The sequence below is a fragment of the Macaca thibetana genome, chromosome 1 (assembly GCF_024542745.1).
Source record: "Macaca thibetana thibetana isolate TM-01 chromosome 1, ASM2454274v1, whole genome shotgun sequence".
NCBI classification, from domain to species: Eukaryota; Metazoa; Chordata; class Mammalia; order Primates; family Cercopithecidae; genus Macaca; species Macaca thibetana.
In genome coordinates, this window is record NC_065578.1 from 160,125,334 (window position 1) to 160,149,573 (window position 24,240).

The 24,240-nt window shown below is 43.4% G+C and overlaps 2 protein-coding genes across 2 annotated transcripts in view; one reads left to right on the forward strand and one right to left on the reverse strand.

Moving 5' to 3' along the window:
- The window catches only part of LOC126939198 (NADH-cytochrome b5 reductase 1), a 143,857-nt gene that overhangs the window by 40,508 nt on the left and 79,109 nt on the right, over positions 1-24,240 (forward strand). The window lies entirely within an intron of this gene.
- The window catches only part of TMEM183A (transmembrane protein 183A), a 604,310-nt gene that overhangs the window by 11,604 nt on the left and 568,466 nt on the right, over positions 1-24,240 (reverse strand). The window contains exons 2-4 of the mRNA XM_050763835.1: positions 4,763-4,941; positions 4,476-4,565; positions 3,547-3,714 (exon numbers count right to left, since the gene is read on the reverse strand). Coding sequence (XP_050619792.1) covers positions 3,547-3,714; positions 4,476-4,565; positions 4,763-4,871 — 367 coding nt within the window. The 5' untranslated portion in view covers positions 4,872-4,941. The remainder of the gene's footprint in view (positions 1-3,546; positions 3,715-4,475; positions 4,566-4,762; positions 4,942-24,240) is intronic.

A 24,240-nucleotide genomic window follows, 5' to 3' on the forward strand; every position in this document is an offset into this window, starting at 1 on the left:
AATGGCCAGCGTGTGTGTGTGTGTGTGTGTGTGTGTGTGTGTGTGTGTGTGTTGGGGTGGGGGAGTAATGGCTGAAGTAAAAATGGCCGTGAGTTGATAACATATAAAAACAAAATGGTAATTTAAAAAAGAAAGAGAAAAAAAACTTTTTTTTTTTTTTTTTTTTGAGACGGAGTCTGGCTCTGTCACCCAGGCTGGAGTGCAGTGGCTGGATCTCAGCTCACTGCAAGCTCCGCCTCCTGGGTTCACGCCATTCTCCTGCCTCAGCCTCTCAAGTAGCTGGGATTACAGGCACCCGCCACCTCGCCCGGCTAATTTTTTGTATTTTGTAGTAGAGATGAAAAAAAAAACTTTTTAATAGCCATGAGTTGATCACTGTTGAAGCTGGGTTAATAGTTATATGGAGTTATAATCAGACTATTCTCTCTTCTTCTACATGTGTCATTAAAAAAAAAGGCTTTTTAAAAAAAGAAGAAAAAATACATTACACCTGCTAAAATAATAAAATAAAAAGAAATCTAAAAAGAAAAAAAAAAAGACCAGTCTGATGGAATGGAGAACCCTAACGGAGGTAAAGTAGAATAAGGAAGTAAAATATGAATTATGGTTAAGAGCCTGTAAGCCACAAATCATATATCTGGTAAGTGACTGGTAATCTGAATAGATAAAGAAGTCTTACAATTCAGTATTAAAAAGACAGCTGGGTGCGGTGGCTCACATCTGTAAACCCAACACTTTGGGAGGCCGAGGCAGGTGGATCACCTGAGGTCTGAAGTTCGAGATCGAGACCAGCCTGACCAGTATGGAGAAATCCCATCTCTATTAAAAATACAAAAAATTAGCTGGGCATGGTGGCGCATGCCGGTAATCCCAGCTACTCGGGAGGCTGAGGCAGGGGAATTGCTTGAACCTGGGCAGCAGAGGTTGCGGTGAGCCAAGATCACGCCATTGCACTCCAGCCTGGTCAACAAGAGCGAAACTCCATCTCAAAAAATTTAAAAAAAAATAATAAGATAATCCAATTTAAAATGGGCAAATATCATTAGCCATAGGGAAATGCAAATCAAAACCACAAGGAGACAAATACTAATCCACATCCACTATAATTTAAAAAGTCAGACAATAATAAGTGTTGGTAAGGATGTAGAGAAACTGCAACTCTTATATACTGCTGGTGGAAATATAAAACGATGCACACACTTTGGAAAATGGTTTGGCAATTCCTCAAAAAGTTAAACAGAGAGTTTCTGTATAATACAGCAATTTCACTCCTATCTAACCAAAAATGAAAAAACCTACGTCCACAGAAAAATTCATCCATGAATGTTCATAGCAGCAAACAAAAAGGAATAAAAAAGAATGAGATACTGATACATGCATAGTATGGATGAACCTTGAGAACATTATGCTAAATGAAAGAAGCTACATGCAAAAGACTATATATTGTATGATTCCATTTACACGAAGTGTCAGAATAGGTGAATCTGTAGAGACAGAAAGTAGATTAGTGGTTTCCAAGGACTGGAGGAGGGTTTGGAATGAGAAGGGATGCTAATAAGTATGGGGTTTCTTTTTAGAGTAATGGAAATGTTCTAAACTTAGACCATGTTGATGGTTGCACAACTCTGTGAATATGCTAAAACCACTGAATTGTACACTTTAAAGGAATAAATTTTATCTCAATTTTTTCTTAAGTCTAAGCCATTCTGTGGAACAAGTCCAAAACAAGATAAATCCCTAATAGAATGGTGATAAGTAGCAACTTTTAAGTTAAAAATTAAGGACAAATAAGTATGAAGAATGTCAATACTGGCTGAGTATCCCTCATCAGAAACGCTCAGGACCAGAAGTGTTTCAGATTTTGGCTTTTTCCACATTTTGGAATATCCTGACTGTACTTATTGGTTGAGCAGCCCTAATCAAAAATCAGAAATCCGAAGTGCTCCAATAAGCATTTCCTTTTAGCATCATGTCAGTGCTCCAAAAATTTCAAATTTTGGAGCTTTTCAGATTTGGAATGCTCAACCTGTATTAATTTTTGGATCCTGAAAAAGAGGAATATGACTAACAATAACTGGAGTAATTCCAAAGCAATCATACCATTAATTTCATTAACTTATTACTTCAATATACTTTAACAAATAAAAATATCTATTATCTGATTCTCAGGTACAGGTGAAAGTACTGGTAAATCTGAGACCAAAAATACATACATCATTTATTATTATGATGATTTTTTTTTTTTTGAGACAGAGTCTCACTCTGTCACCAGGCTGGAGTGTAGTGGCACAATGTGATGGCTCACTCTAACCTCCGCCTCCCAGGATCAAGCAATTCTCCTGCCTCAGCCTCCCGAGTAGTTGGGACTACAGGTGCACACCATCACACCCAGCTAATGTTTGTATTTTTAGTAGAGACAGGGTTTCACCATATTGGCCAAGCTGGTCTCAAACTCCTGACCTTGTGATCTGCCCACCTCGGCCTCCCAAAGGGCTGGGATTACAGGTGTGAGCCACTGCGCCCAGTCTCACTATTTCACCTAAACGCAGCTGATCATCAGAACCACTTTAGCTTTAATAATTCTGGGCTAAGCATGGTAGCTTATGCCTATAATCCCAGCACTTTGGGAGGCCGAGGTGGGTGGACTGCTTGAGCCCAGGAGCTCAAAACCAACCTAAGCAACATAGTGAGACCCCCGTCTCTACAAAAAATAGAAAAAATTAGCAGGCATGATGACATAGCACCTGTAGTCCCAGCTACTCAAAAGATGGGTGAATCACTTAAGCCCGGGAAGTCAAGGCTGCAGTGTGCCATGCTCTTGCCACTACACTCCAGCCTGGGCAAGAGAGCAAAACCTTGTCTCAAAAAAAAAAAATTCTGAGTTCCATCCCAAGAGATTCTGACTCATTAAGTCTGGAGGAAAACCCAGAATCTGAATGATGGTTTGGCACATTATATACCATCAGTTTACTATTCTTTGCTTCATTTGTGTACATTTCATTGCCATTAGGATATTTAAAAAATCACCTACTTTTCTATTTCCCACAGTAGTTACTAGACATGAAGCAGACTTTACTAATTGTAGAGCACTTAAAAGCCCATGATAATGTCTATGTTTGTGTGTAACAAAACTTGTAACATAAAATCCACATATTTGGGAAAACATTTTTTGGTTACATCTCTGCTTCCTTACAGTAACATTCAGAAATCCAGAAATGCAAAGGCCTTTTATTTTCACATTGCCATGTGGGTTTTTAACCTGATAATAACATGTTCTCAATGAAGGGCTACTATAGTCCAGTTCACAGTTCCAGAACTCTATAACACATACTAATCTCTTTCCCTCTCGAATTCAGACAAAAGAAAAAAGAAAGCCCAAGTGTATTAAATCCTGTCCCACTACCAAGGTTCTTGTGGAGAGCCAAGTTTTCTTCAAACTCTCCTGGTATCACCTCTTATACCTCCTCCTGTGCTACCAGGAAAGTAACATCTTCAATTTGTCGCCACAGGCAGGTCTAATAAACCAAAAGAGAGCAAGCTCCATACCTTTGTGCCTCTTGCTTTTCTTTTTTCTGGAGACAGTTCTCTCATGGATGCTTTCCTCCTGGGCATCCATCTCATCACTGCTGTCGATGATGTCACAGGGCTCACCAGCCCCAGAAAGAGCTTCCTCTGCAGGAACCTGAGAGGCTTCCAAGCCACAAAGAGATTTTACTAGAAGAAAATAAGAGAAGAATGAGATGGCACACAGCTCCACCCAGAAATACAAACAACTTAGCCAAGGTATCAGCATCCATTCAGGAAAGGGGGGATAAAAACATCGTGAGAGAGAAAAGTGAGAATCTATCACCAAAAAAAATAAAGATTTTAGTATTTTAAATACAAAAAAGAAAGGAAAGTAATGGGCAAACTGACTCCAAAGTTGCAGAAACTCCTTTTTTCAGCCCTGAAGAAAAAAGGTGTGCACAATTTTTCCACTATAAACCCTGCAAGATACAAGATGATTTGTATTCTCGTAAGTTCTACAGAGAAATGTTTGAGACAAATTGAATCCAATTTAGCCCTGGTCCTGAGCTGGAGGCAGTAGGTCTCATAAAATACAAGTCTCAGCCCCATGAGTGAACAGACTGAAAGCAAAACACCGAAAAGGAAAAGAACACTCCAAGGTTATTAAACAAGGAAGCAAACTGCAGAGTAAAATATATGTGAACTACAGCAAAGAGATTACCCGAGAACAATGCAGTGGAAACTAGAGTATGCAAACATGTTTTTAAATGCAAAGAAAGAAAGAAAATACTTCTGCTGCAGAAACTGCTACTCTTGACTAATCCTCCTCCGCCCCCAATATATAAGTTAACATTGACAAGAGCAAACACGGTTACAGGAAGACGACTAAAGGATTGCAAGAAAAACAAAATAAAATGCCTAGTTCTGTCTTCGCGGCATGAGTCTTTAAAGGCTCGCGCAAAGCTTACCTTCCTGCTGAACAGCGTTGGCTACCGCTTTCTTGACTCGTCCAGACCTCACGACCGCCGGATCCGAGTTGGCGTAATCCGCCACGGTCACTGCAACACAGCACCAACCCTCAAGGAAGAGGCCTTCTCTCGTCAGCGTCTTCCCCGCCAAAGACCTCCTCCTCGCTGCAGGCCCCCGGACCAAGCCGCCCTCCAGCTGCGGACAGACGCGCTCACCTCCGCACGGTCCAGCCCCCTCCCAGCCGCCAGCCCCAGAATGTTTCGGCGCCCCTGCCCCCCTAACCTACCTCGGCCGGAGCAGGCGTCGTGGGCCCGGAACTTGAGTCGCTTTCCTCTCTTGGGCATGGCGACCGTATCCGGGCGAGGCCTGCCTAGCGGGCCGGGCCCCCGGGCCATGTCTCCGGCCGGAGAGCCGGCCACGGGAGCCGCAGGCCAGCTCCGCCCGGCTCCGCGGCCATCCCACACCGGAGGCCGCTAACTCTCGCGAGAACATAGGTCCGGGGTCCGAGTCGCTTTGGCGGACGACGCCGCTCTACGCGAACCAATCATCGCCAGGTGCAAGGGTACGTCATCATTCGGCACCCGCGAAGCAAGCTGGGTCCGGGTTCCAGGTAGAGAGACAGCTGTTGTGCTCGGTGGTGTCGGGTATTGCCGTAACTCGTGTGAGACGAACGGTGTTTCAGACCCGGAGCCCACACCTGTGTTGATTAGAATTGAGAGTTTACATCCTGGTCTCTGGGATTCTTCATAGTAACTCCTCTGTCCACACTCCAGGTCCACGTCAGCACCAAAATGCGTATACACTGTAATCTTCGTGCTCTATCTCGGACCACAGAGACTGAGCGCCTGCTAGTCCAACATAGGTCTGTAAGAGTCTTCACTCTGTGTTACGAAAGCTATAAATAAATTTCTGAATTCTCAAAATAGGAGGAGTTCTTCAAAGTTTCCAATCTATCACCATGTAAGGTTAGCCGAGAGAAAGGACGAGAGAGAGACCCGCGATCAGGCGAGGAAGTTTATTAACTTGCCGGCTGCTACACGACAGACAGGAGGCACCCCTGAGCTTACAAAATGAGGGTTTTATATGGGGGAAAGAGACCCTGGGGTTGTTTGCTGGTTAATTTTGCCACATATTACCTTGTGACGTTTATTACAGGAGGGTGTAGGTAAAATTTGTTTATGCTTCCCACCGCCTCCCCGTGCGGTCCGGATGGTTTGTAATTGGGGTTTATTGCAGCAAGGTCTGATAAGTGAAGTCTGCTGGCGTCGTAAGGGCTTAGAAGTGTAAAGAGGCTTGGGGAGGAAAAGAGTTGTAGAGCATTAGGGGGAGGGGTGGACAGCACGGAAGGGTTTGGGGGAAGTGTCGGCAGTACCAAGAAGCTTTTTGGGCAGTTTGTTCCTAACACACCGTCCCTCCAAAAAACTACTAGAAGCATCCATGAAAAACTATCGCAGAGGCAAGAAGGTCACTTGAGTCCGGGAGGTCGAGGCTGCAGTGGGCCATTATTGTGCCACTGCACTCCAGCCTGGGCGACAGAGCGAGAACCTGCCTCAAAAAAAGAGGAAAAAAAGAAAAAATAACGTCTTTCCTTTGTGTTGAGACAAAAGCGAGTCACTGAGTGAAGGTTACAGAACTGTAAGGGAGCAGGACCCTGGGTTGCTTCCTTATCAGTGATGCTTACTGTATCACCACGACGAATAAGAAGTTATTTGGGGCCGGGCGCGGTGGCTCAAGCCTGTAATCCCAGCACTTTGGGAGGCCGAGACGGGCGGATCACGAGGTCGGGAGATCGAGACCATCCTGGCTAACACGGTGAAACCCCGTCTCTACTAAAAAAATACAAAAAACTAGCTGGGCGCGGTGGCGGGCGCCTGTAGTCCCAGCTACTCGGGAGGCTGAGGCAGGAGAATGGCGTGAACCCGGGAGGCGGAGCTTGCAGTGAGCTGAGATCCGGCCACTGCACTCCAGCCTGGGCGGCAGAGCAAGACTCCGTCTCAAAAAAAAAAAAAAAAAAAAGAAGTTATTTGGTGTCCTAAGTGATTCTCCTTTATCCTTCTAACTTCCTTGCAGCTCCTAAAGGCTGATTATCCCTAGCTTGGGAAACTTAAGACCCAGGCATCCAATCCGCTGGATCTACCAGAGAGTGTCTTATATTCAGTCTAACCAGCGAGCACAAAGTTCTTTAGGAGAAAAACCTCAGGCCTTTTACTAACATTATGTAACAGACTACCACCAGGGTCGTGCTAATAGGCTTGAATCAATTAGGAATTAAAATTGAAGCTGAAGATAATTGATTACAATTGTGAAATATTCAAATTTAATTTATCTAAGGTTACAACATGAAACAAATGTCTAATAAACTGTTAACAAAAGAAAATTATTTCAAATAAGGTTTCTATTGATATGCAATTCATGTTTGTAGTCCAGTTCAAAATGCAGATGGTAAGTGCTGAGACTTCTCATTTTACAATGTTATCAATAAAAAATTCATGGCCAGGTATGGTGGCTCACGCTTGTAATCCCAGCACCTAGGGAGGTGGAGGTGGGAGGGTCCATGAGCTCAGGAGTTTGAGACCTGCCTGGGCAGCAACAAGACCCCATTCTCCACCAAAAGGAAAAAAAAAAAAAAAAAAAAGACCAAAAAAAAAGTGTAATAAGAAATTCACAAGGCTGACATATATGTAGATTTCTACTCATGTGGCACCCTGTTGAAAACACTCAGGCATTCAGATTCTGGAGGGAATCAAATGTACAAGAAACATAAACCCTATTACATTGTCACTATAAAAAACTTGGGTTTTAACAAGAATGTTCTCTCATTTTTCAGCAGTGTAATTACTATTTTAATGCATTGGATGAAAGAAATGCTAGTTCCCAAAACTGTTTATTTCATCTTTCAAAATTTCTAGACTGAGAAGATTTTAAGCAAATCCATGGGCCACTATAGTGGAACAAATGATCCTGCTCCTTCATTCCACCTTTTATTAAAAAGCAACAACTTTTAATTAATAATAGCACTGTTAATCTCCAGACCAGAAGATACAGGTTCTTGCTAGGAAGACAAATAAAAATTACTAAAATTGTTATTATGTTTAAATGCAAGTGGCTTAACCTAGCTATTAGGAAGAAAGTGGAAGGAAAATGTTTTCAAATATTTTCCTCAGAAAAGTGGGAAATTTAAGGACAATATATAAATACATAACGGCATTTGAATGCTATCTTTCTAGATTATGTCCACCCTACTTTTTTGGTATTAAATTGTCCTTTAGGCCGGGTACGGTGGTGCACACCTGTACTCCCAGCACTTTGGAAGGCCGAGGCAGGTGCATCACAAGGTCGGGAGTTTGAGATCAGCCTGGCCAACATGGTGAAACTCTGTCTCTACTAAAAAACAAACAAACAAAAACAAATTAGCCGGGCATGGTGGCGGGCAACTATAGTCCCAGCTACTTGGGAGGCTGAGGCAGGAGAATAGCTTGAACCCAGGAGGCGGAGGTTGCAGTGAGCCGAGATCTCACCACTATACTCCAGCCTGGGTGAAGAGCGAGACTCCATCTCGAAAAAGAAAATTGTTATTTATTTTGCACTAATAGTAAATGATCACAGGAGGTGTTTGCTTTTTAGGGTCCTTTCTCATGAAAACTTAAAAGTGGCAAATCTATGTTGGTTGTCATAATTTTCTTTTAAATTTTAATAGCCTGTGAAACCCTAAAGCCTGGGAATCATTGCTTTGGAGGTATTGGAAAAGTATCCCTTCGGTTTGAATACATACATGACAGTGGGATTTCCTACTAAAGGCAGTTTAGTATAAAAAAGCAATATTTTGGCCGGACGCGGTGGCTCACGCCTATAATCCCAGCACTTTGGGAGGGCAAGGCAGGCGGATCATGAGCTCAGGAGATCGAGACCATCCTGGCTAACACGGTGAAACCCCGTCTCTACTAAAAGTACAAAAAATTAGCCGGGCGTGGTAGTGGGCGCCTGTAGTCCCAGCTACTCCCAAAGCTGAGGCAGGGGAATGGCGCGAACCGGGAGGCAGAGCTTGCAGTGAGCCGAGATTATGCCACCGCACTCCAGCCTGGGTGACAGAGTGAGACTCTGTCTCAAAAAAAAAAAAAGTATTTTGAAAGTAGTCAAGAGTGCAGATTGTGAAGTCAGACTTGCTTGTGTTCAAAATTTCCCTCTGCCATTTATTATCTATGTGACCTTGGAAAAGTTACTTAACCTCTCTGAAGCTCAGTTTCCTTGCCTATAAATTTCAGATAATAAAAACACCTGCTTCACTGGGTTGTTGAAATAATTAATTGAATTAACCCATAAAAAGCACTAAAAATAGCACATAGTAATCCTCTCAGCTGTTATTATAGTGATGAAAAAGTTATGGTGGTTGTTATTTGAAAACACCTTAGGTGACTGATTCGTTTTTGCTTCTACTGCATGAGGAGAGAATACATAGAGTCATAAGGAAGGTAACTCATTCCAGTTTATTAAAATGCTAAAAGACTAGTTAGTACCTAACATACAAGTGGCAGGGTTAGAATTCAGACTATCTCCAAAGTTCATATATTAAAAAACACACTGTTCACTTTGGGAGGCCGAGGCAGGTGGATGACTTGAGGTCAGTAGTTTGAGACCAGCCTGGTCAACATGGTGAAACCCCATCTCTACTAAAAATACAAAAAAAGGGCTGGGCGCGGTGGCTCACGCCTGTAATCCCAGCACTTTGGGAGGCCGAGGCGGGCGGATCACAAGGTCAGGAGATCGAGACCATCCTGGCTAACACGGTGAAACCCCGTCTCTACTAAAAATACAAAAAATTAGCCGGGCGCGGTGGCGGGCGCCTGTAGTCCCAGCTACTCAGGAGGCTGAGGCAGGAGAATGGCGCGAACCTGGGAGGCGGAGCTTTCAGTGAGCCGAAATTGCGCCACTGCACTCCAGCCTGGGGCACAGAGCGAGACTCCGTCTCAAAAAAAAAAAAAAAAAAAAAAATACAAAAAAAGAAAAAAAATATTAGCCAGGCATGCTGGCACATGCCTATAGTTCCAGCTACTCAGGAGTCTGAGGCAGGAAAAAACACTGTCTTGGCCAGGCACAGTGGCTTCCAGAACTTTGGGAGGTAGAGATGGGAGGATCACTTGATGCCAGGAGTTCAACACCAGCCTGGTCACCATAGTGAGACCCCATCTCTGTTAAGTAAATAAATAAGAATAAGAACTGAAAATAAAAACCACTGTCTTATCCTGCCTCTAAGATTAAAACAGTCGTACTGAACTTTTGCCTTTGATTAATATTGGTAGTCTAAGTGTAAGTTCCTCTAAGCTGGGCGCACCATGGTCAAGCCATTGTGACATTCCCCCGCGTTGTGATAATGTACTTTGTGATATTCCCCGTCCTTGTGAATGTACTTTGTAACATTCCTCCCCGCCCTTGTGACAATACACCCTCCCCTGCCCTTGTGAATGTACTTTGTAACATTCTTCCCCACCTTGTGACTATAGTCCTCCCTGCCCTTGTGAATGTACTTTGTAACATCCATCCTCTGCCCGCAAAAATTGCTCCTAACTCCACGGCCTATCCCAAACCTGTAAGAACCAATGATAATCCCACCACCCTTTGCTGACTCCTTTCTCGGACTCAGCCCACTTGCACCCAAGTGAATAAACAGCCTTGTTACTCACACTGAGGCTGCTCAGGTGGTCTCTTATATAGATGCGCATAACATTTGGTGCCAAAACCCAGGACAGGGGAACTCCTTCAGGAGACTAGTCCCCAGTCCTCATGCTCCCTCTGTGAGGAGATACACCTATGACCTCAGGTCATCAGACCAGCCAGCCCAAAGAGCATCTCACCAATTTCAAATCGGTAAGCAGTTTTTCCCACTTGGGTAAGCAGTTTTTTCACTCTCTGCCTAACCTTTCTCGCCTCCCTTCAATCTCTGCCCTTTCAATTTCAGTTTCTCTGCCTTCCTGGTAGAGACAAAAAGGAGACACACTTTATCCGTGCATTCAGAACCTACGACGTCAGTAACAGACTTGGGAAGACAGTCTTCCCTTGGTGTCTGATCACCATGGAGATGCCTGCCTTGATCATTCACCCACATTCCCGTGGTGGCAGGTCAATTGCAGGGATGCCTGCTTTGGCTGCTCACCCACGTTACAGGCCAGGACTCAGTCAGAGATGCCTACTGGAAGCCTGGTAGCTGCTACCCCCATTTCTCCGTGTCTCTACCTTCCTCTTTAAACTTACCTTCTCTGCTATGGGCAACCTTCCGCCATCCATTCCTCCCTCTTCCCCTTAGCCTGTATTCTTAAAAACCTAAAACCCCTTCGACTAACACCAGACCTAAAACGTAAACGTCTTATTTTCTTCTGTAATACCGCTTGGCCCCAATACAAACTCGACAATAGTTCCAAGTGGCCAGAGAATGCCACTTTGAATTTTTCTATCTTACAAGACCTAGATAATTTTTGTCGAAAATTGGGCAAATAGTCTGAGGTGCCTTACGTCCAGGCATTTTTTATACTTCACTCCCTCCCTAGTCTCTGCTTCCAGTGTGACTCATCCCAGATTTTCCTTCTTTCTCTCCCATCCGCTCCTTTAGTCTCCACCCCAAGCTCAGAATCCTCCTTTTCCACTGACCCCTCTGATCTCTCTACTCCTCCCCTGCCTGCTCCTCACCAGGCTGAATCGGGTCCCAATTCTTCCTCAGCCTCTGCTCCCCTGCCCTATAACCCTTCTATTACCTCCCCTCCTCACACCGGGTCTGGCTTACAGTTTCGTTCCACGACTAGGTCTCCCCGACCTGCCCAACAATTTCCTCTTAAAGAGGTGACTGGAGCTGAAGGCATAGTCAGGGAACATGTGCCTTTTTCTCTATCAGACCTTTCCCAAATCAGCCAGTGTTTAGGCTCTTTCTCATCAGACCCCACTAAATATATACAGGAATTCCAATATCTAACTCAGTCCTACAATCTAACCTGGAGTGACTTAAATGTCATCCTGACCTCTAACCTCTCTCCAGATAAACAAGAAAGAGTTTATTCTCTAGCCCAGTCCTACCCAGACACCCGCCAGCTTCATGAGCCAGGCCTCCAAGAGGGTCAGTTCCCCGAGAGGATCTCCATTGGCAATACCAGACAGACTCCCCAGGTGTAGCTAAGTGAGATTACATGGTCTCCTGCCTAGTCGAAGGGCTCAAAAAGGCAGCATACAAAGCTGTTAATTATGACAAGCTAAAGGAAACTACCCAAGGTAAATATGAAAACCCAGCCCAGCCCATGGCCTGCTTAGCAGCTACCCTTAGACGCTTTACAGCCCTAGACCCAGAGGGGCCAGAAGGCTGCCTCATCCTTAATATGCATTTTAACACCCAATCCACTCCTGACATTAGAGAAAAACTCCAAAAGTTGGATTCCAGCCCTTAAACCCCACAACAGGATTTAATCAACCTCGCCTTCAAGGTGTTCTATAACAGAGAAGAAGCCACAAAGTGGCAATGTATTTCTGAGTTACAGCTACTTGCCCCGCTGTAAGGTAACCCACAGCTACATCTCCAGCATACAAAACCTTCAGAACATCCAAGCCACAGCTCACAGGAGCTCCTTCAAAACCTCCTCGTGGACCTTGCTTCAAATGCCAAAAGCCTGGCCACTGGGCCTCGGAATCCCTGCAGCCCAGGATTCCTCCTAAGCCATGCCCTGTCTGTATGGGCCCCCACTGGAAGTTGTACTATCCGACTCACATCGCCACTGCTTCTAAAGCTCCTGGAGCTCAAACCCAACGTTCCTTGGCCAACTCCTTCCCAGATCTCCTTGGCTTAGCGGCTGAAGACTGATGCTGCCTGATCGCCTTGTAAGCCCCCTGGACCATCACGGACATGGAGCTTCAGGTAACCTTTACAGTGGAGGGTAAGTCCATCCCCTGTTTAATTGGTACGGGGTCTACCCACTCCACATTGCCTTCTTTTCAAGGCCCTGTTTCCCTTGCCCCTGTAACTGCTGTGGCTATTGACGGCCAGGCTTCTAGACACCTTAAAACTCCCCAACTCTAGTGCCAACTTGGACAACATTGTTTTATGCACTCTTTTAGTTATCCCCACCTGCCCAGTTCCCTTATTAGGCTGAGACTTTTTAACTAAATTATCTGCTTCCCTGACTGTTCCTGGACTACAGCCACACCTCATTGCTGCCCTTTTGCCCAATTGAAGGCCTCTTCTGAATCCTCCTCTCATGTCTCCCTACCTTAATCCACAAGTATGGGATACCTCTACTCCCTTCTTGGCAACTGATCGGGCACCCCTTACCATCCCATTTAAACCTAATCACCTCGCTCAATGCCAGCACCCCATCCCATAACAGGCTTTAAGAGGACTAAAGCCTGTTATCACTCGCCTGTTACAGCATGGCCTTTTAAAGCCTACAAATTCTCCTTACAGACTCCCCTATCCTACCTGTCCAGAAACTGGACAGATCTTACAGGTTGTTTCAGGATCTTCGCCTTATTAAACAAATTGTCTTACCTATCCATCCTGTGGTGCCAAACCCATATACTCTCCTATCCTCAGTACCCTCCTTCACAACTCGTTATTCTATCCTCGACCTCAAAGATGCTTTCTTCACTATTCCTTTGCACCCCTCATCCCAACCTCTTTTTGCTTTCACATAGACTGACCCTGATAGCCACCAATCTCAGCAACTCACCTGGACTCTACTGCCAAGGCTTCACACAGCCCCCATTACGTTAGTCAAGCTCTTTCTCATAATCTACTTTCTTTCCATCTATCTGTTTCTCACCTTGTTCAATATATGGATGACCTTCCCCTCTGCAGCCCCTCTTTTGAAACTTCCCAACAGGATACCCTCCTGCTCCTTCAACATCTATTCTCAAAGGGGTACCACATGTCCCCCTCTAAAGCCCAAATTTGTTCCCCATCCATTACCTATCTCAGCATAGTCCTTCATCAAAACACACGTGCTCTCCCTGCTGTGTCTGGCTAATCTCCGAAACCCCAACCCCTCTACAAAGCAAAAACGCCTTTCCTTCCTAGGCGTGGTTGGATACTTTCACCTTTGGATACCAGGTTTTGCCGTCCTAGCTAAACTACTATATAAACTTACAAAGGGAAACGTGACTGACCCCATAGACCCTAAGTCCTTTCCCCTCTCTTCTTTTCATTCCTTAAAGACAGCCCTGGAAACAGCCCCCACATTAGCACTCCCTAACTTGTCCCAATCCTACTTCTTACATACCGCTGAAATACAAGGCTGTGGGGTCGGAGTTCTTACACAGGAACCAGGCCCACGACCTGTAGCCTTCCTATCCAAACTTAACCTCACAGTTCTAAGCTGGTCCTCACGTCTACATGTGGCAGCAGCCACCACTTCAATACTTCTAGAGGTCCTCAAGATCACAAACTATGCCCCACTTACTCTCTACAGCTCTCATAACTTTCAGAATCTATTTTCCTCCTCACAGTTGGCGCATATACTTTCTGCCCCCTGACTCCTCCAACTGTACTCACTATTCGTTGAAACTCCCACAATTACCATTGTTCCTGGCACAGACTTCAGCCCAGCCTCTCACCTTATACCTAGCACCAAACCTGAATCTCATGACTGTATCTCTCTAATCCATATGGCATCCTCCCCATTTCCCCATATTTCCCTCTTTCCTGTTCCTAATCTAGACCACACTTGGTTTATTGATGGTAGTTCTTCAAGGCCCAATCATCAGTCACCAGCAAGGGCAGGCTATGCTGTAGTGTCTTCCACATCTGTCATTGAAGCTACTGCCCTGCCCGCTTCCACTACCTCTCAACAAGCCAAACTCATTGCTTTAACCCAGGCTTTCACCCTTGCAGAGGGATCATGTGTCAATATCTACACCGATTCCAAATACGCCTTCCACATCCTACATCACCATGCTGTTATATGGGCAGAAAGAGGTTTTCTCACTACACAAGGGTCGTCCATCATCAACACTTCCTAAATAAAAATCCTCTTTAAGGCTGCTCTACTGCCCAAGGAAGCCAGAGTCATTCACTGCAAGGGGCATCAGAGGTCACCAGATCCCATTGCTCAAGGCAATGTTCATGCTGATAATGCAGTGAAAGAAGCATCTAGTGTTCCCACATCTGTCCCTCACGGCCAGTTTTTTTTCCATCTCATCTATCACTCCCACCTATTCTCCCACTGAAACTATTACCTATCAATCCCTTCCTATTCAAGGCAAATGGTTCTTGGATCAAGGAAAATTCCTCCCTCCTGCCTCAAAGGCTTACTCTATCTTATCCTTTTATAACCTCTTTCATGTGGGTTACAAGCCAATGGCTCGTATCTTAGAACCTCTCACTTCTTTTCCATCATGGAAATCCATCCTCAAGGAAATTACTTCTCAGTGTTCCATCTGCTACTCTACCACCCCTCAGGGATATCTCAGGCCCCCTCCCTTTCCTATACATCAAGCTCGAGGATTTGCCCCCACCCAAGACTGGCAAATTGACTTTACCCATATGCCCCAAGTCAAAAAACTGAAATACCTTTTCGTCTGGGTAGATACATTCACTGGATGGGTAGAGGCCTTTCCCACAGGGTCTGAGAAGGCCACCACGGTCATTTCTTCCCTTCTGTCAGACATAATTCCTTGGTTTGGCCTTCCTACCTCTATACACTCTGAAACGGACCAGCCTTCATTAGTCAGGTCACTCAAGCAGTCTCCCAAGGCCTCGGCATCCAGTGGAAACTTCATGCCGCCTACCGTCCTCAATCTTTGGGAAAGGTAGAAAGAATTAATGGTCTTTTAAAAACACACCTTACCAAGCTCAGCCTCCAACTTATAAAAGACTTGACGATACTTTTACCGCCACCCTTAACTCTCTCTTGGAGTGGATAGAAGATCTTCAGTGGCAAGGTGCACTCCCATTCTTCTATCCTGATGAAGTCCTTTTTTTCACTTTTCTGCTCACTCTTATCCTTGCCCCCATTCTCCAGTCACTCTCTACCTCTCCCTAGTTACCGCCAGCATACTATCAATCTCTCCCACTCTCTCCTCACTGCCTCCAATCCTCCTCTAGCAAAGAATTGCTGGCTATGCATTTCCCTTTCTTCCTGCTCTTACACAGCCGTCCCCGCTTTACAGGCTGACTGGGCTACCTCTCCTGTCTCCCTGCACCTCCAAACCTCCTTTAATAGCCCTCATCTTTATTTACTGAGGAACTTCTTTACTTTCTAGACAGATTTGGTGAGAACTCGCCAGACATTTCACACCAACAAGCTGCCACACTTCTCTGCATCTACTTAATGGCACCTCTCCTTATGTCAATTCCACCCCCACCCCCGCAATATTTGGACCCACACAAACAACTATCCCTGTTGCTGCTCCCTTACGCATCTCACAACAACAACCTACTGGAATCCCTTTAGTCAACCTTCCACCGTCCAGATGTTCTTTTACTCTTTATCTCCAGAATCCAGCCACACACATTACCAAACAGATGGGAGCATTCCAGCTTCGCATTGCTGATAAGCTCTCTATCATTACTGGCAAACTAAAAAACATTGGCAGTCACTATTGTTTAGGAAGACACCTACCCTGCATCTCACTCCATCCTTGGCTACCCTCCACCTGTTTGTCTGACTCTCCTCCTGGCCCCTCCTCTTGCTTGTTTATCCCCAGCCCCATGAATGGCAGTGAAAGGTTACTTGTATGTGCTTTCTCATACACCATGAGAACCGAACCTCTCTCTGCACAGTTGTACCATCGATCCCCATTACAGCCTCTAACAGCTGCTGCCCTTGCTGGAGCTCTAGGATTTTGGGTGCAGGACTCCTCTTTCAGTATACCCTCTCACCTTTTCACTTTACATCTCCGGTTCTACCTGACACAAGGTCTCTTCTTTTTATGTTGCTCTTCCACCTTCATGTGCCTATCTGCCAACTGGACAGGCACATTACTCTAGTCCTCCTTACCCCCAAAATCCAGTTTGCAGATGGGAACGAACAACTGCCTGTCCCCCTCATGACACCAACACGACAAAAAAGAGTCATCCCACTAATCCCTTTACTTGTGGGTCTAGGACTTTCTGCCTCCACTATTGCACTTGGAAGTGGAATAGCAGGTATCTCAACCTCTGTCACAACATTCCACAGCCCCTCTAATGACTTCTTTGCTAGCATTAGAGATATATCACAAACTTTAACTGTCCTCCAAGCCCAGGTTGACTCTTTAGCTGCAGCTGTCCTCCAGAACCACTGAGGCCTCTATTTACTCACTGCTGAAAAAGGAGGACTTTGTATATTTCTTAATGAAGAGTGTTGTTTTTACTTAAATCAGTCTGGCCTGGTATGTGATACCATCAAAAAACTCAAAGACAGAGCTCAAAAACTCGCTAATCAGGCAACTAATTACGCCAGACCCACCTGGCCACTCTCTAACTGGGTATCCTGGCTTCTTCCAGTCGTTAGTCCTCTAAGACCTGTCTTCCTCCTTCTCTTATTCAGGCCTTGTGTCTTCCAATTAATCTCTCAATTCCTACGAAACCACATCCAGGCTATCACTAATCACTCTATATGACAAATGTTGCTTTTAACAGTCCCGCAATATCACCCCTTACCCCAAAATCTCACTTCAGCCTAATCTCTCCCACTTTAGGTTCCTGTGCTGCCCCTAATCCCGCTCAAAGCAGCCCTGAGAAATGTCACCCATCACCACTCCATACCGCCCCCCCAAATTTTCACCCCAAGTTTTCACTACTCTTTCTCATTTTATTTCTTCATTATTAACATAAAAAGACAGGAATGTAAGCTCCTCTGAGCTGGCCGCACCATGGTCAAGCCATCCTGACATTCCCCCCCCCGCCTTGTGATAGTGTACTTTGTGAAATTCCCTGCCCTTGTGAATGTACTTTGTAACATTCCTCCCCACCCTTGTGACAATACACCCTCCCTGCCCTTGTGAATGTACTTTGTAACATCCTCCCTGCCCTTGTGACAATACTCCTTCCCTGCCCCTGTGAATGTACTTTGTAACATCCTCCCTGCCCTTGAGAATGTACTTTGTAACATCCATCCTCCCACCAGCAAAAATTACTCCTAACTCCACCAGCCTATCCCAAACCTATAAGAACCAATGATAATCCCACCACCCTTCGCTGACTCCTTTCCCGGACTCAGCCCACTTGCACCCAAGTGAATAAACAGCCTTGTTGCTCACACTAAGCCTGCTCATGCTCAGGTGGTCTCTTATAAGGACGCATGTAACACTAAGTACATGTGGAGTCAAACTGGCTAAGACAGAGAAAACCTGTAACAGAAAACAAACTGAAAGTGTACTTAAACAATGAATTGCCGTGATGCACTGAAGCTGTGGAAAAGGTCTGAGAAGAATCTGATTCACAATAAGAACGCAGTGAGCCAAGATCGCGCCACTGCACTCCAGCCTGGTGACAGAGTGAGACTTCATCAAAAAAAAAAAAAAAAAAAGAACCGTGGCACTAGAAAAAGTGCATTTATTAAATCTAGGGAAAATTGCTTGTGACTAACCTTACATGCCTTGTTTAAAATATAGTATATTGATGCCGGGCACAGTGGCTCACATCTGTAATCCCAGCACTCTGGGATGCCGAGGCATATGGCCAGGTGTGGTGGCTTACACCTGTAATCCTAACACTTTGGGAGGCCGAGACAGGAGAATTGCTTGAGGCCAGGTGTTTGAGACCAGCCTGGTCAACATAGTGAGACCCCATCTCTATTTTATAAAATAAATTTTAAAAATAAAAATATAGTATATGATAAAATAGTTCAATTCACATAGTTCTGAGTGGTTTCCAGTTAAAAATAATAGTAACAAATAGAGTAGCCTAGCGATGGGAAGCTCAGGCTCTAGAGGCAGGTGTTCTCAGTTTGAATCACTGTTCTTCTCTTAATAGCTACATGACCTTGAACAAATAACTTAAATCATGAAAATTCAGTTTCCTTATCTATAAGATGAGCTTAATAATGGTTCCCAATTCATAGAGTTGTTTTAAGGACTAACTGAGATAACAAAATGTACGGAAAGCTCTTAGCTCAGCACCTGGCACATAATAAGCACTCAATAAAGATGGGCTACACTTAAAACTAGAAGCATATTCATTTGAATCAGTAGCTCTCAGCCATGACTGCACAATGGACTCCCTCCCTGGTGGTGGAATTTTATTAAGTACTAGTGACCTGACCCCACACCCAAAGTTTCATATTCAATCAGTCTGAGGTGTAGCCTGGGCACTCACGTTATTTTAAAACAATGCCCAGAGAGCCAGACTGGTGGCCCATACCTGTAGTTCCAGCTACTCTGGAGGCTGAGGAGGGAGGATCCTTTAAGACCAGGAGTTATTCTCTTAAAAACAAAACAAAACAAACAAAAATAATCCCAAGATAACTTTAATGTTCAGTCCAAATATTGAGAACACAGGTTTAGATCAAGGGCCAGCAAACCAGAGGCTACAGGACAAATCTGACCCCTACTTATTTTTTGTAAATAAAGTTTTATTGAAATACACCTACCTATTTATGTATTATCTGTGGCTGCTTTTTTTCTTTTTTAACCAACTGATAATCACTTTAATAAAATTGATTAATCCTGTGCAGAGGTGACTTCAACACCTGGCTCAATACTCATGGAAGTAATCAATTTAGCAATCTCAGAAGTTCTGTGTCAGTCAGTGAGTCGCTTGTGGATTCTCATGGGGATTCATCTTGGATTCTTCTAAGTCTTAACCTTCACCACAGGAATTTTTCTCTTAGTGCGTCTTAGAATCTTGGTAGGGATCCAAAATGGTCCTTTCACTTGGAGATTATTTTCCTTTGCACTTTTGATCAAGTCAGCTCACATCTTCGCCAGGGATGTTAGGTTGCGGCTAGTTAGGGTAATTTTATTTTTAGAGACAGGGTCTCACTCTGTCACCTAGGCTGGAGTTCAGTGGTGCTGTATCAGCTCACTGCAGCCTCGACCTCCTGGGCTCAAGAGATCCTCCCACCTCAGCCCCCCGAGTAGCTGGGACCACAGGTGCGCACCACCACACCCGAATAATTTTTGCATTTTTTGTAGAGAAGGGGTCTCCCTATATTGCCCAGGCTAGTCTTGAACATGGGCTTAAGTGATCCACCACCTGCCTCGACCTCCCGAAGTGCTGGGACTACAAACGTGAGCCACCGCGCCTAGCCAGTTAGGGTAATTCTAATTCAGCCAATTAACTTGTGGTTCCAGGGATGTCTTTCTCATGTTGTTAAAAGCTGTGTCTGTGGCATGATTTCCTCTAGAGGGTGAGCAGCGGCGAGTCAGTTGCAGGAGCGGATGGACCAGAGTTCCAGTACAACTGGGACCAAGTCTTCCTCAAAGAGCTATCTGTGGCTCCTTTCACTCTACAAGGCGTAGTTGTGTCAAAGACCGAATGATCCTCAGTCTAAATTATTTGCTATCTGGCCCTTTACAGCAAGTTTGCAGACTTCTAGTTTAGAATAAAGTTCCTGGGCAGTCTGCACCACATGAGGGCAGTATAGCCTCAGTACGTGGTAATTGAGTCTACAAAAATAAGCACATCAGGAATCACAGAAATGAATCTATTTTTCCCACCTATAGGCTCCTTTCTCTAATTTACAAATCTACTCTGTCCTGAAAACCTCCATGACAAACACTGCTGCCTCTCCTATCTACCATGACTAATAAGAACAGCTTTTGCCCATTGTCTTTGTTTCTTCAGCACCTAAATGATTGTGTCACCAAACTTGGGCTTCAAAATTCACCTGTCCATTGAAACTACTCTTAAGGTAGCCAGTGACCTCTTCATTGCATTTTCTACATTCTGTTTCTTATATTTCTATGAGATCTCATCCTTCTTGAAATAATCTTCACCATGACACTCCATTTTTTTAGCTCTCTTCATTATCTCTCTGGCCACTCTCACAGTGACAATGCTCTTTTTTCTCCTCTTATAACCTGTGTTCTCTATTCCACTCTGTTTAAGATGGGCATCAGTCCAGATAAATGCTGTTTTTGCTTTTGCAAATTATTAGCCTTACAAAGTTTGGGAATCACATTGCTAATTTATAAGGGGCACGGCCAAGGTTTAGTATGCAATGGGGCCAGGTAAGAAGGAGTTGCTATTAATTGAAGAGGTTTGATCAAGTACCACGTCCCAAGGGCAGATCAGAACGAGTTGGGGGGTGAACACAATCTTCCTCAGCTTCATAATCCCACACCTCATGATCCAGTCAATTTTGGGGGTGAGACCCAAGTCTAACCCTTAGGATCTTTATACTATCTCCTCTATCAGGGAATACCTGTTCTATTCCTTTCTCCTGGGTAACATAGGAGCTCTGTAGGATTAAAAAAAAAAAAAAAAAGGAGCTCCATTGCTAGCTATAAACACTCTACTTGCAGTTACTATAATTAGCTGAGATCTCTGGGAATTTTCAAGTTTCATTCATGCTGTAACGTGAATCAGAACTTCATCTTTTTTTCTTGCTAAATAATGTTCTATTTTATGTACGCACCACATTGTGTTTTTCCATTCATCTGTTGAGGGACATTTGAGTTACTAATGTGAATAATACTGCTGTAAATATGGATCCACAGATATTATTTCAAGACCCTGCTTTCAGTTCTTTTGGTGTATATCCAGCAGTGGAATTACTGGATCATGTGGCAATTCTATTTCTAATTTTTTGAGGAAGCACCATACAGTTTTCCACAGCAGCTGCACCATTTTACATTTCCACAAACAGTGCACAAGGACTTCAACTTTTGTTCATCCTAGCCAACACTTGTTATTTCCTGTTTCTTTTTAATAATAGCCATCCTAATATGTGTAGGATGGAATCTCACTGTGGTTTTGATTTGCACTCCCCTGATGATCAGTGATGTTGAGCATCTTTTCATGTGCTTATTGGCCATTTATATATCTTCTTTGGAGAAATGTCTATTCAACTCCTTTTGCCCATTTTTGAATCAGGTTTTTTTGTTGTTGCTGCTGCTGTTGAGTGTTTGGAGTTCTCTATATAAACTGGATACTAATCCCTTATAAGATACATGATTTGGGCTGGATGTGGGGCTCATGCCGGTAATCCCAGCACTTTGGGAGACTGAGGCAAGAGGATTGCTTGAGCCCAGGAGTTCAAGACCAGCCTGGACAACATAGCAAGACCTTGTCTTTACAAAAAATTTTAAAATTAACCAGATGTGGTGGTGCAAGCCTGTGGTCCCAGCTACTCGGGAGGCTGAGGTGAGGATTACTTGAGCCCAGTAGGTTGAGGCTGCAATAAGCTGTGATTGTGCCACTGCCCTTCAGCCTGGTTGGCACAGAAAGATCCTGTCAAAAAAAAAAGATGTGTGATTTTCAAATATTTTCTCCAACTTTGTGGGTTGCCCTTTTACTCTGTTGATAGTGTTTTTGATGCACAAAAGCTTTTAATTTTCATAAAGTATAAATTGTCTATTCTTTCTTTTGTTGCCAGCCCCTTTGGTGTCATATCCAAAAATTCATTGCCAAATCCAATACTGTGAAGCTTTTGCCTATGTTTTCTTCTAAGAGTTTTATAGTTTTCGCTCTCAAGTTTGTCTTTCATCTATGTCAATTTAATTTTTGTATGTAATGTAAGGTAAGGATCCAACTTCATTCTTATGCACTTGCATATCCAACTTTCTCAGCACCATTTGTTGAAAAGACTGTCCTTTTCCCATTGAATGGTCTTGGCTCTCTTATCAAAAATCATTTGACTATATGTTAGAGTTTATTTCTGGGCTTTCTTTTCTATTCCATTAGTCTATATGTCTTCCTTTATGCCAATACCACACATTTTGATTACTGTAGCTTTATAGTTAGTTTTGAAATAAGGAAGTGTGAGTCCTCCAAATTTGCTCTTCTTTTTCAAGACTGTTTTACCTACTCAAGGCAAATTCCATACGAATTTTTAGGAAGGATTTTTCTATTTCTGCAAAAGACATCATTGGGATTTTGATAGGTATTGCATTGAATCTATAGATCACCTTGAAAGTATTAACATCATAACAATATTAAGTGTTCCAATCAATGAACATAGGATGGCTTTCCATTTATTTATGCTTTCTTTAATTTCCTTGGCAATATTTTCTAGTTTTCATTGTACAAGTCACATCCTTGGCTAAGTGAATTCCTAAGGACTTTATTCTCTTTGATGGTATTATAAATAGATTTCTTTTTCCTTAATTTCCTTTTCAGACTGTTTATTCTGTTTATTGCTAAATACAAATTCAACTGATGTTTTTGTGTTGATTTTGTATCCTGCTAATTTGCTGAATTAGTTTAATAATTCTAACAGGTTTTTTTGGTAGAATCTTTAGGACTTTGTACATACAAGATCATATCATCTTCAAACAGAGAAAATTTTGCTCTTCTTTTCAAATTTGGATTTTTTTCTGTCTTTCTTTTTGCCTAATTGCTCTGGCTAGAATTTCCAGTACTACGTTGAGTAGAAGTGGCAAAAGCGGGCATCCTTGCCTTGTACCTGATCTTACAGGAAAAGTTTTTAGCCTTTTACTATTGAGTCTCATGTTCACTGTGAATTTTTTATATATGACTTTTATTATGTTGTGGTAATTGTCTTCTATTCCCAGGTTGTTGAATGTTTTTCTAATGAAAGTGTGTTGAATTTTGTCAAATGCTTTTTCTGCATCAGTTGAGATAATTCTGTGGTTTTCTTCCCCTTCGTTATGTTAATATGGTGTATTACATTGGTTTTCATATGTTAATCCATTATTACACCCAGGAATAAATCCCCCTTGATCATGGTGTATAATCCTTAAGATGCTGCTTAATTCTTTTGGCTAGTATTTTGTTGAGGATTTTTACATGAATGTTCAAAAGGGATATTGATCTGTAGTTTCCTTATTGTACCTTTGCTAGCTTTGGTATCAGGGCACAAAAAACCAGCCGGCCTCACAGGATGAACTAGGGAGTGTTTCCTCCTCTTAAATTTTTTGGAACAGCTTGAGGATTCATGTTAGTTCTTTAAGTGTTTGGTAGAATTCACCAGAGAAGCCATCAGATCCTGGGCTTTCTTTGTCAGGAGATTTTTTTATTACTGGTTAGATCTTACTAATTATAAGTCAACTCATAGTTTCTATTTTTTAATGATCCAGTCTTGGTAGGTTTTGTGTTTCTAGGAATTTGTCCATTTAATCTGGGATATCCAATTTGTTGGCAAACAATTGTTCATAATACTTTCTTATAATCCTTTTTATTTCTGTGAATCAATAGTTATGTCCCACTTTCATTTCCAATTTTAGTACTTTAGTCTTCTCTCCTTTTATTCTTACTCAGTCTAGCTAAAGATTTCTCAATTTTGTTGGTCTCTTCAAAAAACAACTTTTGAATTACTTTATTTTCTTTTTCTTTGAGACAGAATCTTGCTCTGTCACCCAGGCTGGAATGCAGTGGTGCAATCTCAGCTCACTGCAAACTCTGCCTCCCGGGTTCAAGCGATCCCTTCACCTCAGCCTCCCAAGTAGCTGGGATTATGGATGTGCACCACCATGCCTGGCTAATTTTTGCATTTTTTGCGGAGACAGTTTCACTACATTGGCCAGGCTGGTCTTGACCTGGCCTCAAGTGATCCACCCATCTCGGCCTCCCAAAGTGCTGGGATTACAGGTGTGAATCATCGTATTTTCTTTATTATTTTTCTGTTCTCTATTTTGTTTATCTCTCCTTTTATCTTTATTAGTTCCTTCCTTCTGCTAGCTTTGAATTTT